This window comes from Drosophila persimilis, unplaced genomic scaffold (genome assembly GCF_003286085.1).
Source record: "Drosophila persimilis strain 14011-0111.01,24,50 unplaced genomic scaffold, DperRS2 tig00000977-arrow-arrow-pilon, whole genome shotgun sequence".
NCBI lineage: Eukaryota > Metazoa > Arthropoda > Insecta > Diptera > Drosophilidae > Drosophila > Drosophila persimilis.
The window spans coordinates 420,308-435,403 of NW_020825387.1; the positions used below are offsets into that span (position 1 = coordinate 420,308).

At 50.3% G+C, this 15,096-nt stretch overlaps 5 protein-coding genes across 5 annotated transcripts; 3 read left to right on the forward strand and 2 right to left on the reverse strand.

The window, feature by feature from the left end:
• Window positions 1–270: 270 nt before the first annotated feature.
• Window positions 271–4,069, forward strand: LOC6601008 (ribosome biogenesis protein BMS1 homolog). Its single transcript, XM_002026127.2, has 2 exons — window positions 271–2,085; window positions 2,153–4,069. The coding sequence occupies exons 1-2, from the start codon at window positions 294–296 to the stop codon at window positions 3,853–3,855; spliced, it is 3,495 nt and encodes a 1,164-aa protein (XP_002026163.1). The 5' UTR covers window positions 271–293; the 3' UTR covers window positions 3,856–4,069.
• Window positions 3,900–6,667, reverse strand: LOC6601009. The gene is made up of 5 exons (XM_026993909.1): window positions 6,261–6,667; window positions 5,716–6,201; window positions 5,415–5,640; window positions 4,466–5,344; window positions 3,900–4,392 (listed from the first exon to the last, which is right to left on the reverse strand). The coding sequence occupies exons 1-5, from the start codon at window positions 6,329–6,331 to the stop codon at window positions 4,132–4,134; spliced, it is 1,923 nt and encodes a 640-aa protein (XP_026849710.1). The 5' UTR covers window positions 6,332–6,667; the 3' UTR covers window positions 3,900–4,131.
• A 260-nt stretch (window positions 6,668–6,927) lies between these two features.
• LOC6601010 (unc-112-related protein) lies at window positions 6,928–9,666 on the forward strand. Its single transcript, XM_002026129.2, has 2 exons — window positions 6,928–6,994; window positions 7,071–9,666. The coding sequence occupies exon 2, from the start codon at window positions 7,195–7,197 to the stop codon at window positions 9,328–9,330; it is 2,136 nt and encodes a 711-aa protein (XP_002026165.1). The 5' UTR covers window positions 6,928–6,994; window positions 7,071–7,194; the 3' UTR covers window positions 9,331–9,666.
• Window positions 9,667–9,851: 185 nt separating this feature from the next.
• On the forward strand, window positions 9,852–11,918 carry LOC6601011. Its single transcript, XM_026993907.1, has 4 exons — window positions 9,852–10,043; window positions 10,112–10,991; window positions 11,056–11,207; window positions 11,268–11,918. Exons 1-4 carry the CDS (start codon window positions 9,940–9,942, stop codon window positions 11,896–11,898), a joined length of 1,767 nt encoding a protein of 588 aa, XP_026849708.1. The 5' UTR covers window positions 9,852–9,939; the 3' UTR covers window positions 11,899–11,918.
• A 277-nt stretch (window positions 11,919–12,195) lies between these two features.
• On the reverse strand, window positions 12,196–13,822 carry LOC6601012. The gene is made up of 3 exons (XM_002026131.2): window positions 13,645–13,822; window positions 12,711–12,909; window positions 12,196–12,477 (listed from the first exon to the last, which is right to left on the reverse strand). The coding sequence occupies exons 1-3, from the start codon at window positions 13,654–13,656 to the stop codon at window positions 12,236–12,238; spliced, it is 453 nt and encodes a 150-aa protein (XP_002026167.1). The 5' UTR covers window positions 13,657–13,822; the 3' UTR covers window positions 12,196–12,235.
• Between the last annotated feature and the right edge of the window lie 1,274 nt (window positions 13,823–15,096).

Here is a 15,096-nt window from a genome sequence, read left to right on the forward strand (position 1 = left end):
AATGTACCAATTACGTTGTTACCGTGTAGTTGCCATGTACAAATTGGAAATTTTTGAACCCTATTCTTTAAACCCTATTTTTTAAACCATCAAATAAAAGGGAATACTTAGCCATTTCATACAATTGATTAGATTGTCGGTTGTGCTGAGGGTCTAGTGATAGCTGGTTATACTAAAGCGAATATCAAAATGAAAAAAATAACAATTATTCGATAATACGGTCACACTGTTCAACACGTGCAGCGCGTAAACAGCCAAATAATTAAATTTTCTTTAGTTTAACCGCTGTAACAATGGCCGACGACGCCGGCCAGGACAAGCGCAAGCAGCACCGCGCCCGCCAATCCGGCGTGAAGGCGGACAAGAAGAAGGTAAAGGCCAAACTAGACTCAAATCAAAAGGAACCCGAGCTGACGGCCAGGCAGCGGAATCCCAAGGCTTTTGCCATCAATTCCGCGCAGCGTGCAGAGCGAAACTTTCGACGCAAGGAGGATCTTACTGCCAAGAAACAGCACATACCTGTGGTGGACCAGACGCCCGATGAGCCGCCGCCGGTGCTGATTGCCGTCGTGGGTCCCCCAAAGGTGGGCAAGACGACGGTGATCAAGGACCTAATCAAGACCTTCACCCGCACCAATGTGACCGAGATCAAGGGTCCAATCACCATTGTGACCTCGAAGAAGCGACGAATAACCCTGCTGGAGTGCAACAACGACGTGAACTCGATGATCGATGTGGCCAAGTGCGCGGATCTGGTGTTGCTCCTCTGCGACGCCAGCTACGGCTTCGAGATGGAGATCTTCGAGTTCCTCAACATATGCCAGGTGCACGGCATGCCCAAGATCATGGGCGTGCTCACCCACCTGGACATGATCAAGAATCCCAAGCAGCTGCGCAAGCGCAAGAAGGAGCTGAAGCACCGCTTCTGGACGGAGGTGTATGATGGGGCCAAGCTCTTCTACCTCTCCGGCTTGCTGCACGGCGAGTATCTGCGTAACGAGATTAAGAACCTGGGCCGCTTCATATCCGTAATGAAGTTCCGACCGCTGCAGTGGCGCGGGGCCCACAGCTACCTGCTGGTGGACCGCATGGAGGATGTCACCAATACGGATCAGGTGCGCCGCAATCCCAAATGCGACCGCGAGGTGGTGCTTTATGGCTATGTGCGCGGAGTGCCGCTGAAGCAAGAGCACATGGTGCACATTGCCGGGCTGGGGGATGCACGCATCGATGAGCTGAGCGTGATACCCGATCCTTGTCCCCTGCCTGGCACCGAAAAAAAACGCAGTCTGCTGGAGAAGGAACGTCTCCTGTACGCACCCATGTCGGGTGTGGGTGGCATTGTCTACGACAAGGATGCCGTCTACATTGAGCTGCAGGGCTCGCATTCGCACTCGCACAAGGAGAAGAGTGCCGAGGCCACCGAGCAGGAGGAGCTGGTCAACAAGCTGATCGACAAGAAAGCCACCATGGACCAGCAGATGGAGCAGCAGGAATTCCGCCTCTTCTCCGATGGTGCACCCATCAAATCGAAGGATTTCCGCAGCGATGACGAAGCGGCAGAAAGCAGCGACAGCGAAGACGACGAGGGCGAAGATTCCGGCCTGGAGGCAGCTGCCTCTGATGATGAGGAGGAGGAAGAATTTGATTCCAATGATTGGCGCGGCGAGAACAGCGATGAAGATGAGGATGCGGACGGGCAGGCAGCAGACAGTGAAGATGGCTCCTCTGGTGATGAAGAGTATCAGAGCCTGGGCAATATCCCGACTGGCTCCGAAACGGAGGACGATGAGGAGGTCCGCGTTCTGGCCAGCAACATGAGCTGGAAAACGAATCTGGCCCAAAAGGCACGCGATGCCTTCCTGCAGCGTCACTCGGAGTCCAAGAATCTGATGCGCCTCGTCTATGGCGTCTACAATCAGAGCGAGAGGAGCAGAGAGGACCAGGGAGACCAGGAGGATGCTAACGACTCCGATGAAGAGCTGGGCGGACTGTTCCGAGTGGCCGCCAAGAAGCAAAGTGAACAGCTAAAGGACAAAGACATACGGGACAAGGAAGAGCGCTGCTTCTTTGAGTATCAGGGTGGTAAGGGATCTAGACATTATTCCACGTTGAAAACCTATTTAAATGGCAACTATTTCCCTTTTTTCAGATGCCACTCGGGATTGGCTGAGCGAGGACAACAAGCTGCTGATCAAGAACTGCTTCGTGACGGGCAAATGGAAGGCCTCCGAGGATGCAGAGAACCTGCTCAAGATGGACGACATGAGCGATGCCGACAGCGAGGTGTACGGTGACTTTGAGGATCTTGAAACCGGTGAGCAGCATAGCGGCAAGCCCAAGACCAAGCCAGAGGATGCAGACGACTCCGATAAGGAGGAAGCCAGGCCACAGGAATCCTCGGCCAGTGGTAAGCGAAAGATGACTCGCGTGGAGGAGGAAAACCTAACAAAGGCTGATCTGATGGCCAAGAAACTGAAGCTGAAGGCAAAATTCGATGCGGAGTACGACAACACGGGGGAGAAGGGCGGCGAGGAGGAGACTGGCCGCATCACCGGCGATCACTCCTTTTACGAGGACCTCAAGGCGGATGCCCAGAAACAGAGCGAGCTAAACAAGAGCGAATTCGCGCACCTGGACAACGAGTTTCGCATCCAGATCGAGGGCTATCGGCCCGGGCTGTATGTCCGGCTGGGCTTTAAAACAATTCCAGCGGAATTTGTGGAGCACTTCGATGCCAGCTACCCGGTGTTGGTGGGTGCCCTCAACATGACCGAGGAGAATGTGGGCTATGTCAACTGTAAGGTGAAGAAGCATCGCTGGTACAAGAAGATTCTCAAGACGGGAGATCCGCTCATCGTTTCGATGGGTTGGCGCCGCTTCCAGACGGTCGCCATTTACGCCAAGGTGGAGGATAACTTCCGGCATCGCTATCTGAAGTACACGCCCAATCATGTCACCTGCAGCATGACCTTCTGGGGTCCGATCACGCCTCAGAATACGGGGTTCCTGGCCCTGCAGACGGTGCGTCAGGATCAGGATGAGATGAAGCGGTTGGGCTTCCGGATTGCCGCCACGGGGTGTGTCACCGAGCTGGACAAGTCCTCGCAGATCATGAAGAAGCTCAAGCTGGTGGGACATCCGTTCAAGATCTACAAGAAGACCGCTTTTGTCAAGGACATGTTCAATTCCTCGCTGGAAGTGGCCAAGTTCGAGGGAGCCAAAATCAAGACGGTCTCCGGCATTCGAGGACAGATCAAGAAGGCCCACCACACGCCCGAAGGCTCCTACAGAGCCACCTTTGAGGACAAGATCCTGCTGAGCGATATTGTGTTTTGCCGCACCTGGTTTCGGGTGGAGGTTCCTCGGTTCTATGCCCCCATCACGTCTCTGCTGCTGCCGCCGGAGCAGAAGAGCCACTGGCAGGGAATGAAGACCCTGGGAACACTAAAGCGTGAGCGCGCCCTCCAGAACGAGGCCCAGCTGGACAGCATGTACAAAGAGATCACACGCAAGGAGAAGATCTTCCGTCCCCTGACTATACCTAAGGCGCTGCAGCGCGCCCTTCCCTACAAGGACAAGCCCAAGATGGCGCCGGAGCACGCTAAAAAGTCGCTGGAGCGAGTGGCGGTCATCAACTCGCCGTACGAGCAGAAGGTGGCCAAAATGATGAAAATGATCACGACGAACTACAAGGACAAGAAGAATAGGGATCGCCTGGAAACCCGGGAGCGAATGAAGAAGTTCCGCGAGAAGAAGAAATCCGAGGAGGCATCCAAGATGAAGCGCCAGAAGGAGCTGCGCAAGAAAGTCTCCAGGGCCATCAGTAAAGTGCGCGGCAAGCAGACAAAATGAGATCCAACAAAATATAAAGTTGTAAAGAACGAAACACAGAGACATTTGGTTCACAATTTACACTGGCCGACTGGAGCAGCTGCAGCAACTGGTGACTACGCCCAGAGGACTGTTTAGTACAGCGTCGGCTGCTGCAGCTGCTCCAGCGGCAGGCGCAATGCAAAAATTTATTCTAAAAAATATACATGTAACTCAACACCGCTTAGGTAACTAACTGGAACTCGAAACTAAATTAACTGAGGGGTATGTGTGTGTGTGGGTGTGTGTCTGTTGTTTTTAATCTTGGCTCTTGTTATCGTCGATGGTCTTGAAGGCAGCGAGCAAGGCATGCTTGCGACTGCCGCTCAAGTGATTACTGGAGGCCGCCCCTGTAGCAATGCTGTTGCGCTTCTTCATCTGTGGATCGTCGCGCATATTGTTGCCCGAGGCCTGGCGGCAGAAGGTCTTCAGGAAGCTCTCGCGCTCCTTGTAGTCGTCCGATATCTGTTTGCGTAGGCTAGACACGCTCTCCTTGACGCGCGGTGCACGTGCACTTTCCTGAACAATAGATAGAGTTTTAGGATGAGAACTAGCTGGGATTAGGTTAGGGAGGGTTAGGATTTATGCTCACATCATCTTCGCTGCCAATTGAATTCTTGCCCTCGGCGAACTCGTCCTCTTCCAGCATATCGTCCAACATGTCGTCGGGAGTGTCCTTCGGGTCCAAGTACGACCCGTACTCCACAAGACTAATCTCATTCGCATTCTCTTCGGCATCATTTTCAGGATCATTGTCGTCGTCATCTACTGCACATATCTTGGACATCATGGCGTAAGTATCTTCCTCCTCATCGTTCTCCAAGGCGTTCTCGAATTCATCATTATAGTCGAAATCCAAGGACTTCAATGGCGACTGCTTTCCCTTCTGCTGGCGTCCCTCGGCAGACGAGGTCTTGGACATGCTTCCAGCCTGCTCACGGCGCTTGATTGACGATCCGCCAGTTTTCATACTACCATTCTTGACACCCATTACAGCTCCTGTTCCCGCACCAGCTCCGGCTCGCAATCGATTGTTGGATGGTTTGCCTATCAGTGGAGACTTGCTCAGCGGAGACTTGCTCTGGGCCGACACCAGATGGCTCAGGGTGGAGCGAGTGCTCGATGTGGCGCCCAATTTGGATGGACTGGTTGCTGGCGGCAGCGTCAGTTTGGACAAGCCGACGCCAGCTCTAGCCCGCACTCCTGGAAATTTGATGGGTTGCTCCTTGGTAGGAGTCCCTGGCGCACTCTTGGGGCCAACCTCGTTGTCGTCCTTCTCAAAGTCGTACAGGGATTCCGACTCTAGGACATCTGTGAGGGCGTGGAGTTCGCTGTGGTTGTTCTTCTCAATGGCCTTGTCCAGCATTTCCAGCGATTTCTCCAGCTTGTCAATCTTGTCCGGCTCCTCGACTACTCCACTTAATTTGGTGCGACGCCCGGAGGACATGGGATTGACCTTATCAGTGCCGAGCTGTGTGGGTGTGATCCCAGATGACCAGATGAGACAATGTCCTATAGAAATGCTGAATTGTTGGACTCACAGTGTACTCCTCCAGCTTGCGGTAGCCACTGATCTCGAGCCTGGACTTCTCCAGTTTGAGCATCAGCTCCTTGGACTTTTTCTGTTCGTTGAGCAGCTGCTGGCGGAAGTTCTTCGATTCCAGCTGCACCTTGCGCGCCATTAGCTTAATGTCGTTGTCCTTTTCCTCTATGCGCTGCTCCAGGAAACGCACCTTCTCTTGCAGCTTCTGGCGTTCATCGAGGTTCCTTTAAGACACATGACACATAAATCAAAGATAGAAAAAAGTGCTCAAAGCGAAACAGACTCGCAGTGCACCCTACCTGTCCTTGTTGAGTTGGCTGTAGTGCTTGTTTTGGTCACTCAGCGTTAGTATGAGGGCCTCCTTCTGCTTTAACTTTTGCTCGAGATCCTTGTTGTTGGCCTGCAGATTGCGGTGCTTGGTCTGCCAGACACGCAGTTCCTCCGCATGCGAGTGCAGCAGCTGCGGCAGCTCTGCATTGTTTGATTCGTATTTGTTTAAAGCCGAGGTCTGCCTCTTGTGGAGTGTGCGCAGCATGCGATTCTCGTGTGCTAGATTGGCAATCTCTGTGTGGGCATCAGCTAGCTGATTTTGAAACGTCTTCGCTCGCAAATTACGCGCGGACATCACGCGCTGGTGGATCTCACTGTTGTTGGCCACCATCGAGGGCTGGCGGATGCCAGAGTTCTTCATACCCCCGCGTGGGTTCGGCTTGCGCTGGTAGACGTGGCTGGCCGACTCCCGGGAGCTGGCCGAGAACAAGCTCTCGCAGCTCTTTGCCGAAGAACTGCAACACCACGAAATAGAGGAGTGTGGAGGAGAGTGTAGGGTGTCGTCTTTACTCACGCCATCTGTTTTTCTGCCGACTGCCGGCGTGCTGATTTAACCGAAAATTCCGGCTTGCGCGGTGATACCATTTAATGCCTGTGCAGCACTCTGAAGAGATGTACCGATGGATTAAGCGATTGATGGTTTCTGTTGATTTATTTGTTTAATGCTATACGTATTTATTTTTTTGTGGGAAGTTGGCAAGCCGGTTCGAGACGATGTTTAAATGTTTCTGAAAACTGACCGCTTGCTGCTGTGGTTACGAATGTAATGTTTGTTTATTGTTTGTTTCGAGTCTCGACGCCTAGATTGCTGTGCTGTTTGAGGGCCGGGCCTACTTTGGTCGGGCCTTGGAAGTGGTTGTCATGGCAAGGCAAGGCAAGGCAGGGTGGCTGCTTATCGATGGGCATCGATGAGTGAGTAGCCATCCCAGGATTTAAAGAATCATTTATCTAAAATTTTAAATTGCAAACAAACTCATTATATTTTGTGTTCCATTCAAATTGAAAACAAATTAAACATTTTCCGTTATTTTTCGCGTTATTTACAGGCAGGCGTGCTGCCAGCTCGCTAAAATACCAAATTAGTGCCACCATTTAAAAACGAGTTGGCAGTTCCACCAATTCGGAGGCGCTTTCTTTTTCAATGAATTTTCTTTAATTGCTCCATTTATTCGAGATTCAAGTGAAATCGATCAATGCAATTACTCGCATCCGGAAGTATTACGGCATATGCAGCGTGCCCGCATTGAAGTGAGTGCCCGTACATTGCATCACCACCCAAAAAATGCCAATTAAGTGAACATCTGTGTCGTGATTCTCTTTTTAGTAGGCCCGAATCGAAAATTGGCTCTTGCTCGTAGGCGCCCCCACAAGGACGCAGACAGACAGATTGAGCACAAGCGCATTAGGGCGACCATCTGACGTCATTGTGCGGAAAATTCTTTGGCAAAATGATCCACGTCGGCGAAAACTCATGGAACCTGCGCATATTCATCACGGATCTATCGCTGGAGCGCACTATGCGCGTGCGCGGGGATCAGCATATCGGGGGCATAATGCTGCAGCTTGTGGACCCAGAGAATCCCAAGGACTGGTCCGACCATGCCCTGTGGTGGCCCGCCAGGAACATTTGGCTTAACCGGACACGCGCTACGCTGGATCAGTGCGGCGTCCAGGCGGACAGCCTGCTCCACTTCACCCCCATGCACAAGATTCTGCGGGTGCAGCTGCCGGATCTGCGGTATTTGGACTGTCGCGTGGACTATTCCGTAAAAACCTTTGCTGCTGTGGTTCATCTCTGCAAGCAGCTGGAGATCCGTTACCCGGAGGAGCTGTCGCTCTGTAAGCCCCTGGAGGCGGAGCATCTGAAAAAGAACTTCGCCCAGGTGCCGCATCAGAAGCGGGTGCCCATCGCTGAGCCAGATGGCACCACATATCTGCACCCTGCTGCGGACACCAACTCGTTTGTGCCCATCAATGCCGCCTTCCATGCGGATGGAGGAAGCACTGGCAGCCTGGACAAGCCCTCCGCACCGGGCATGTTCTTTTGCGCCCCACTATCGCCGCACAATCACAGCCGACGCTCGCCTATGGCCTCGCCATCGCCTGGAACATGGAAGCAGAGTCAGATTGGCTATGCCACGTACGATTCTTCCTCCTCAAGTTTGGGGGATTTCCAGGAGAACTTGGCCAGCTCTCCACCGACGCCCTGTGCCGATGTGCGAGCCCAATTACTGCGTCCCAAGTCGCTGGTGGAGAAGGCGCGCCTCAATGTCGGCTGGCTGGACTCTTCGCTGTCCATAATGGAGCAGGGCATACGCGAGTACGACACGCTGCGCCTGCGCTTCAAGTACTTTACCTTCTTTGACCTGAATCCCAAATACGATCAGGTGCGCATCAACCAGCTGTACGAGCAGGCCAAGTGGAGCATTCTGAACGAGGAGCTGGACTGCACCGAGGAGGAGAGTCTGATGTTTGCCGCCCTGCAGTTTCAGGTCAACCATCACGTGGATGCATTGCCCACGAGTGCCGTCGACTCTGGCATAGAGACTTCCAGCCAGGAAAACGATGACGATGAAATAGATTCGGCCCTCAAGGAGCTGCAGATCACACTGGAGGGACCGAATGCCGGTGGCGACGCTGGAAATATCACTCGCATTCCGGAACTGTCGGATTATTTGCGTTATCTGAAGCCACAGCGCTTCACGCTGAGGGGTTTCAAGCGTTACTTCTTCACTTACCGGGATCTACATTTGCATCTTTACAAGAGTGCCGAGGAGTCCCGACGCCAGGCCCCAGCCATCAGCATCAATTTGAAGGGATGCGAGGTCACACCGGACGTCAACCTGTCACAGGGGAAGTATGCCATACGTCTGGAGGTTTCCCCGGAGGGCAGAAACGGTCCCAACACCGAGGTCTGGGTGCGCTGCGAGAACGAGCAGCAGTATGCGAAATGGATGGCTGCCTGTCGCCTGGCGGCCAAGGGCCGCTCACTGGCCGACAGCTCATATGAGAGTGAGGTAGATAGCATACTCTCGCTGCTACAGATGCAGCGTCCGGTGCATGGCGTGCATGTGAACATTGATCCACGCTCCGTCGAGCCGGTGGACTATCTATCCCCCAAAATGAATCGGAAGCTGTCCGGCAAGGCTGTGCAGCGTATACTGGAGGCCCATGCCAATGTGAGGGAGCTGAATCTGCTCGAGTCGAAGCTGAAGTACATACAGGCCTGGCAGTCTCTGCCGGACTTTGGCGTCACTCTCTTTATCATCAAGTTTGACGGCCACAAGAAGGAGGAGCTGCTGGGAGTGGCCCAGAATCGAATTATGCGCATGGACCTGAGCTCTGGGGATCACATCAAGACCTGGCGCTACAACAACATGAAGGCCTGGAATGTCAACTGGAACATCAAGTGCATGATGATTCAGTTCCAAGACGAGAATGTGGTCTTCTCTTGTCACTCGGCGGACTGCAAGGTTGTCCATGAGTTTATTGGCGGCTACATTTTTATGTCGATGCGCTCCAAGGACAATAACCAAACCCTGAATGAGGAACTCTTCCACAAACTCACAGGTGGTTGGTCATAGACGAGTGTTGTGTTCATTGTTTGCTGGTGTTTTTTTTTTTTTGTATAAAAAGCAAACTATTATTGTTGTCAAGTGGCCATATGGTGTGCCCTATTCTTAACGTTTAAGCTACTTTCGGTCCGCGCCTAACCAACTGATAGACTCACAATTTCAATGCAATACTTGTATGTACGTTTTTCTTAATGTTTAATTCGTTTTAAACTAATCTTGTTGATGATTTTTAACCAAAAAATATCGCTTGCCAAAGGCTCTTTAGCCTTCCTAACTCTAAACAGACTTAACCGTGGCCTTAGCAATGTTTTTGTATAACTAACTTTTAAGGAAATAAATAAAATAAAACCTTATAATTTAAAAAAAAATTTGGCGCTCATTGTGGTTAATCGATTACTTATCGAAAGGTACCTGCTGCCAGAGGTGCAATATTCTTTAAGTAGCCTGGCGCCATCTGTTGAAGGGCTCGCGACAGTTTGTTGTTGTGGAAACGAATTTTGCCCGGTCGGAAAATATATTTTTACTCTCTATACTATAGTTTGATACATTTTACTAAATTGTTAGTTGTCTTATTTACGTTTTAATGTTTGAATGTGCTCGCTGCGCCCCTGAGGTTCCATGAGCAAAGAATCAGAAGAGAAGCAAATGACGCGCTCGGCCTACGATGTGCAACGGGACTTTGGGCTAAGCAGCGCCCTGCGCTCGGAAATCATTTGGGACTCGTACGTACATAGGATTATGCAATTGCACAGAAAATCTTAATTACTCATGCTCTCCGCATTCCCTAAAGACTAGCCCCAGATCAGGCTGAAGTGCTAAAGCAGAAGATCGAAAATCTGATCCTAGATAATGAGGCAACAAACAGCAGGAAGGTGGCAAAGCAACGCGAGCAACTGTTCCGAAATGTGTGGCTACAGCGGAAGTACACGAACCGCACTCTGCTCTCGGCCATTATCTACGTGCTGGTCACGCCCGAAATGGATGCAGAGCTGGCCCTGCAGTCCACCACCTATAGCTGCCATCCTGTATTCCGCACCCGCAAGTGCATAAAGGGCGAAAACAGCGAGGAATGTTGCATGATCTTTATCGACGAACACGGCCGGGTCTATGCCAATTGGGAGAAGTTTGTCTTCGGAAATACTCTGCCCAAGGGCATGATGATAGCTCCAAGTCGTGGCATTTACACCATCACCAACGACGAGGATGCCGGAGTTCAGCTAATGGTGTATCCCACGCCAGCGTCTGGTGCGCGGCACAGAATCCTCAATGTCGGCGACAAGGTAGCCACTGTTGGTAGCCTTGTGGCAAGTGTCCCCGTGGCTGCCGCCTTGGCGGTTCCCGTAGGCGGACCCATCATTCTGGCCGCAACTGCTGTGGGCGTTGCAACGGCAGCCTATAGTACCTTGCGCTCGGCCAACCGCCTTTACGATCGTGTGCGGCATGGTCAGTCCACTTCCATCACGGACAGTGAAGCTCGGGGCCAATGGCTAGGCGTGGCCGGGGGTGTGGTCGGCCTGGGAGCCACAGGAGCTACCCGACTTATGTCCAGAGTGGCCGCAGCGGGCACCGAAGTGAACTGTGCCGCTCAGTTCGCCGTGAAGGGCATCAATGTGTCTTCTATTGTCATATCCGGCACGGGTGTGGCCAACGGTGTGTACGACCTATATTTGGTGAGTTGCTTGCAGTCGCGATGCCATTGGATATTTAAGTGCAGTTTCTTGTTGCATTTTGCAGAAAGTTGGCGACGATCAGACCTTGTCTAAACTGGATATTCTGCAGATTGCCTCGAGCCTGGTTATATTCACGCATTCCATTAACAATCTCCGCATAGCTTCCAAGGTGAGCAATAGACCAACATTGATGCGCGCGCTGCGCAATCAAACCAGGTAAGAATTGCAACCCACATCCTTATTTGATCACTGTTATAGAGTTCGATTATCCTGCAGAAAAGTCGTTAGGCAAATCTCGCAAGAGTCCATAAAGCTGCATAACGGCTCCGACAGCGGAAAGTTTGACATTGTGCGCACCTTTAATGATATACCCTTTAAGGAGGCCTTGCTCAGCTTGCACAAGATCAATGCGCATCTTTCGCAAGGAGCTTCTATGGTCGGTGCCCTGGGCGCCACTGTGCTGCCCAATATTGTGAGCCTGGGCAGTGGGGGACAGATGCGCCTGAATCTGGAAATGCTGGGCACTCAATTTGGCAGTAAGTTTGTGGAGCACATCAGCAGTCTGGGCAACCTCACGGACGTGCTAGACGCTTTGGCCCGATACTTTAGCGATAAGGCGGTGCAGCTTTTTATGGAAATGACGCGTACCTTTGTGGAACAGAATATCGACTCGATTGACCGCACCCTGAACACGTTCGTTTCCACGGAGACGGTGCTCTATCGGATATTAATGCACTGCGTGCACACCTATGATGATTTTGCTGTGGATTTCCTTGAGCGTCATCGCCAGGACATCTTGGACGTAATCTCCAAGTACTTTCACTCCCTGCAGCCGCTCGACGAGGGGAACTGCAGCAAATATGAATGTGCCGTCTGCAGGGGAAGGTACTATATAAGTGCTTTGTGATTGCTTAAATTGTTCAGGTATTTGTCTGTCTGTAAATGGAAATGTGATTATAAGAAGAGTTTCAAACTTATGGCGTTCACTGTACAAGTGCCTTGTGAGATGCGAATAATTGCATTAAAAATGGTGTCCTTTTTTTTAATGTCATTCTATATTTTGGTCTTAAAAATTAAATATAAATCTATTTAAATGTACAAATACTGTGGCAAGAATTTTGGTCCCTTCCAACGGTGGGGAAGTATAAGGTACCGAACTCTATAAGAGTTAGCGCGTCTTGTAGTCGGGTGGGTGTATAATCTAATCTAGGCAATGGACGGAGTGAGGCCATGGAGAAGAAGAACTAGCAGAAGAACTCCTCGTTGCAGCTGTTTAAGCAGCAGTAGGAGATGTTGTTGTACGAGCTGCTGGCATGATCCCGCTTGAAGCGCTCCTTCTTCTCGTGATGGATCTTCTTGGGCTTGTAGCGTGGCACCACATCCAGCTCGCTGAGACGGCGGTAATGGTCACGATTCACTTTCAGATAGCCACCCATGGGATAGTTACTCCGGGTGATGTAATGATGCTTGTCGTGCAGTTTGCCGTCTGTGAACAGTGAACAAAAATGGGAAACATTGTGTGAGAAAAGTGATCTTGAACTTGTGCCTTGAAAACGGTTAAGTTTTGCATCGGAACTGCTTTATGCAAATGCCCGAGCATTGCCGACAGGCCGTCTACAAATTTAAACGTGTTTTTGCCAGTTCCGAATGCAATTGTCGGGTTGACTGACTCTCTGACCTTATTCAGTCAATAATCTGATTTATCTGACTTATACTTACATCCCAGGCGATTCAGATGGTGATGGCTGTACTCTATAGACCGCTTGTCCCGCCGTGCAGCTTCGTCCTGCTGAAATAGATGCTCGCAGGCCTCCATCGCGACCGTCTTCATCTTCTCCATGGAGCAAAAGCTGCCCGAGGACTCCTTCAGCAGACAGAATACGCTGATCACCAGCAGTGTCCACCGGCACAGATTGAACTGCAAGAGAAAAAGACACCTTTGAGTGTATGGTGCAAAATTAAATCCCAAACGGCCTCCGCCGCCTAATTATAAGTCGGATGACGCTGCAGCTCCAGTCGCTCAGAGATTTGTTATTTAAGTGTTACAACATCTGTATCTGTATCTCTGGATCAGGGATCGGGGACCGCATCTGGATGAACCACTTTGGGCTGACGACAGCTGGGATGTGGTGACGTCTCACTGCTGCCGCCTCCCCTGCGACAGCTTATGCGACCCATAAAGTGGGTCAAAAGCTCGGCTCAGTCCTAAACATAAACTGGAGCGCATTTGCAAGTCGTCTCAGCCAAATGGTAAATTTTAATTGCCGCTTTTAATGACCGAAGCTTCCCTGATATTACAAAGAGATGAAATGGAAATTATGTAATACGTACGCCCCGTCAGGTAGGCATTTCCGCATTTTGCGGTGACAATTTGTTTATCCCAATCGGAATCATCTGGCGCATTATGCTTGGAGGAACCCCGGGAGGGGCAGAACAAAAGCGCATTCGCGAATTTTGATATTTTTAGCTGAATTATTTACACATTTGCACACACCCACTTTTCTCGATAATTAAGATATGTGTTTAATAAATATGTGAGAAGGTTGGATTAGAAAAATTTAGGGACAGGACTCAAATTCAACGGTCACAACTAATTTAATTAAAAGGTATTCTGGCTCTACAATCCCCCATTTTTTGAGAAAATTTCGCTTACCTTTGCATTCATGATTGGTAGATTTATAAATAGTTATTCCTTTTTTGATATATCACAGCCCTTCCTTCGGTAGGGGGCACAATACGTATACGTATTATTTGTCGAGCAAAGGAAAGATCGCACAACGAACTTTTTTTACTGGCGTGTTCTCTGATCGTACAAACCCGACCACCGACCGTCACCTGATAAGCAACGAGCTCACAATGCACGCTCGATCCGAAGCCGAGCGGCATTTATATATAAATACGAGTATAAATACGGACCCGCGCCCCCGGGGGGGGGTTGAGGTTCTCGACGCTGCTCTTGAGTAAGGGTGAGAGTAAGAGCAGTCGGCTGCGGCTGCGGTTGCGGCTGCGCACTCGGATGCGCTCTTTACCGTGACTCCTCCATCTCTGCCATCACGCGAAGACCATCACTGCTCAACTTCTTCAGCATGTATTTTATTCCAACATAATTCGATAATTCGACGAAACCTCATCTACACACAATATGCGCCATAATTGGTCACATGCCGATAAAGATGTAGGAAACAGCTTACTGTCTAATCTATCACCTTGGGTCTGTAATGGAGGGGGGAAGTAGCTGTTGTGACATGCAGGTGGTGGTGAAAGTTTCCCTCTGGCATATCTAAGGCCTTGTTGCTAGGGGATTTCCACTCGTCGCGCCTCTCAATTTTTGCGATTGTCCACACTTGGTTCATAGATTTACATTTAAAGATATGGAAATCCATCAAATCCATATAAGAACTAATTTCGAATATTCTTGTTAATCTTTATCAAAGTTAAGTGCAGCTGCAGCTGCTAAAATCTTAATTAATATAGATTATTACAAAATGATTTCATCTGTATGTAAATTTCAAAGAACTATTCTTCTGTGGAATTGAGGAACCAATATCCAAATATATTCATTCTGCAATTCCAAGAACTTCCCTCGACTGCGTAAAAATCAACATTCATTTTTTGCAGTGCATTCTGGAGATCATACTAGGTGAATGATCACTCGTGCTCATTCTCCTACAGTTACTTCATTGTAGAAAAGAAGCAAAGTAGCAGCCGAGCAGAGCGGAGCGAGAAGCACTTTCAATGTCACTCTCACTCTCGTACGCATGCGTAATGGCATGCACTTCAGATTTCGCTCAGCTGGCTTCGACGCGCTCTCTTGCGCTGGTGCTCGTGCTCACTTTCCGTTGCCGTTGTAGCATCAATGGATTGACGTTATACTGACATTGATCATTTAACTGTTGTTCCCAGTCCGAGCGTCATCGGGAACGCATCGCGTCGCGCTTTCGTCGTCGTTTGACTTTATTTTAGGTCTTCACCTCACTTGCATCCAAATCGAGGGAGGGGTGCGTTCATAATTGCTGTTTCGTTATACTTTTTGGGTTCATTCTTTTGGTACTCGTATTTTTAGCTGGTCTCTCGGTCAATGTACACTTTCGGCCGAGTTTTTTAT

Bases quoted from the DNA above. Each gene is read 5' to 3' on its own strand.
- LOC6601012 (XM_002026131.2), bottom strand. The intron at 12,478-12,710 runs GTAAGTATAAGT...CACTGTTCACAG, and splicing joins CCATCTGAATCGCCTGGGAT to ACGGCAAACTGCACGACAAG.
- LOC6601011 (XM_026993907.1), top strand. From the start codon at position 9,940: ATGAGCAAAGAATCAGAAGAGAAGCAAATGACGCGCTCGGCCTACGAT. The intron at 10,044-10,111 runs GTACGTACATAG...CATTCCCTAAAG, and splicing joins TCGGAAATCATTTGGGACTC to ACTAGCCCCAGATCAGGCTG. The intron at 10,992-11,055 runs GTGAGTTGCTTG...TGCATTTTGCAG, and splicing joins GTGTGTACGACCTATATTTG to AAAGTTGGCGACGATCAGAC.
- LOC6601008 (XM_002026127.2), top strand. From the start codon at position 294: ATGGCCGACGACGCCGGCCAGGACAAGCGCAAGCAGCACCGCGCCCGC. The intron at 2,086-2,152 runs GTAAGGGATCTA...CCCTTTTTTCAG, and splicing joins CTTCTTTGAGTATCAGGGTG to ATGCCACTCGGGATTGGCTG.
- LOC6601009 (XM_026993909.1), bottom strand. From the start codon at position 6,331: ATGGTATCACCGCGCAAGCCGGAATTTTCGGTTAAATCAGCACGCCGG. The intron at 6,202-6,260 runs GTGAGTAAAGAC...GTGGTGTTGCAG, and splicing joins TCGGCAGAAAAACAGATGGC to TTCTTCGGCAAAGAGCTGCG. The intron at 5,345-5,414 runs GTGAGTCCAACA...ACACCCACACAG, and splicing joins GCAAGCTGGAGGAGTACACT to CTCGGCACTGATAAGGTCAA.
- LOC6601010 (XM_002026129.2), top strand. From the start codon at position 7,195: ATGATCCACGTCGGCGAAAACTCATGGAACCTGCGCATATTCATCACG.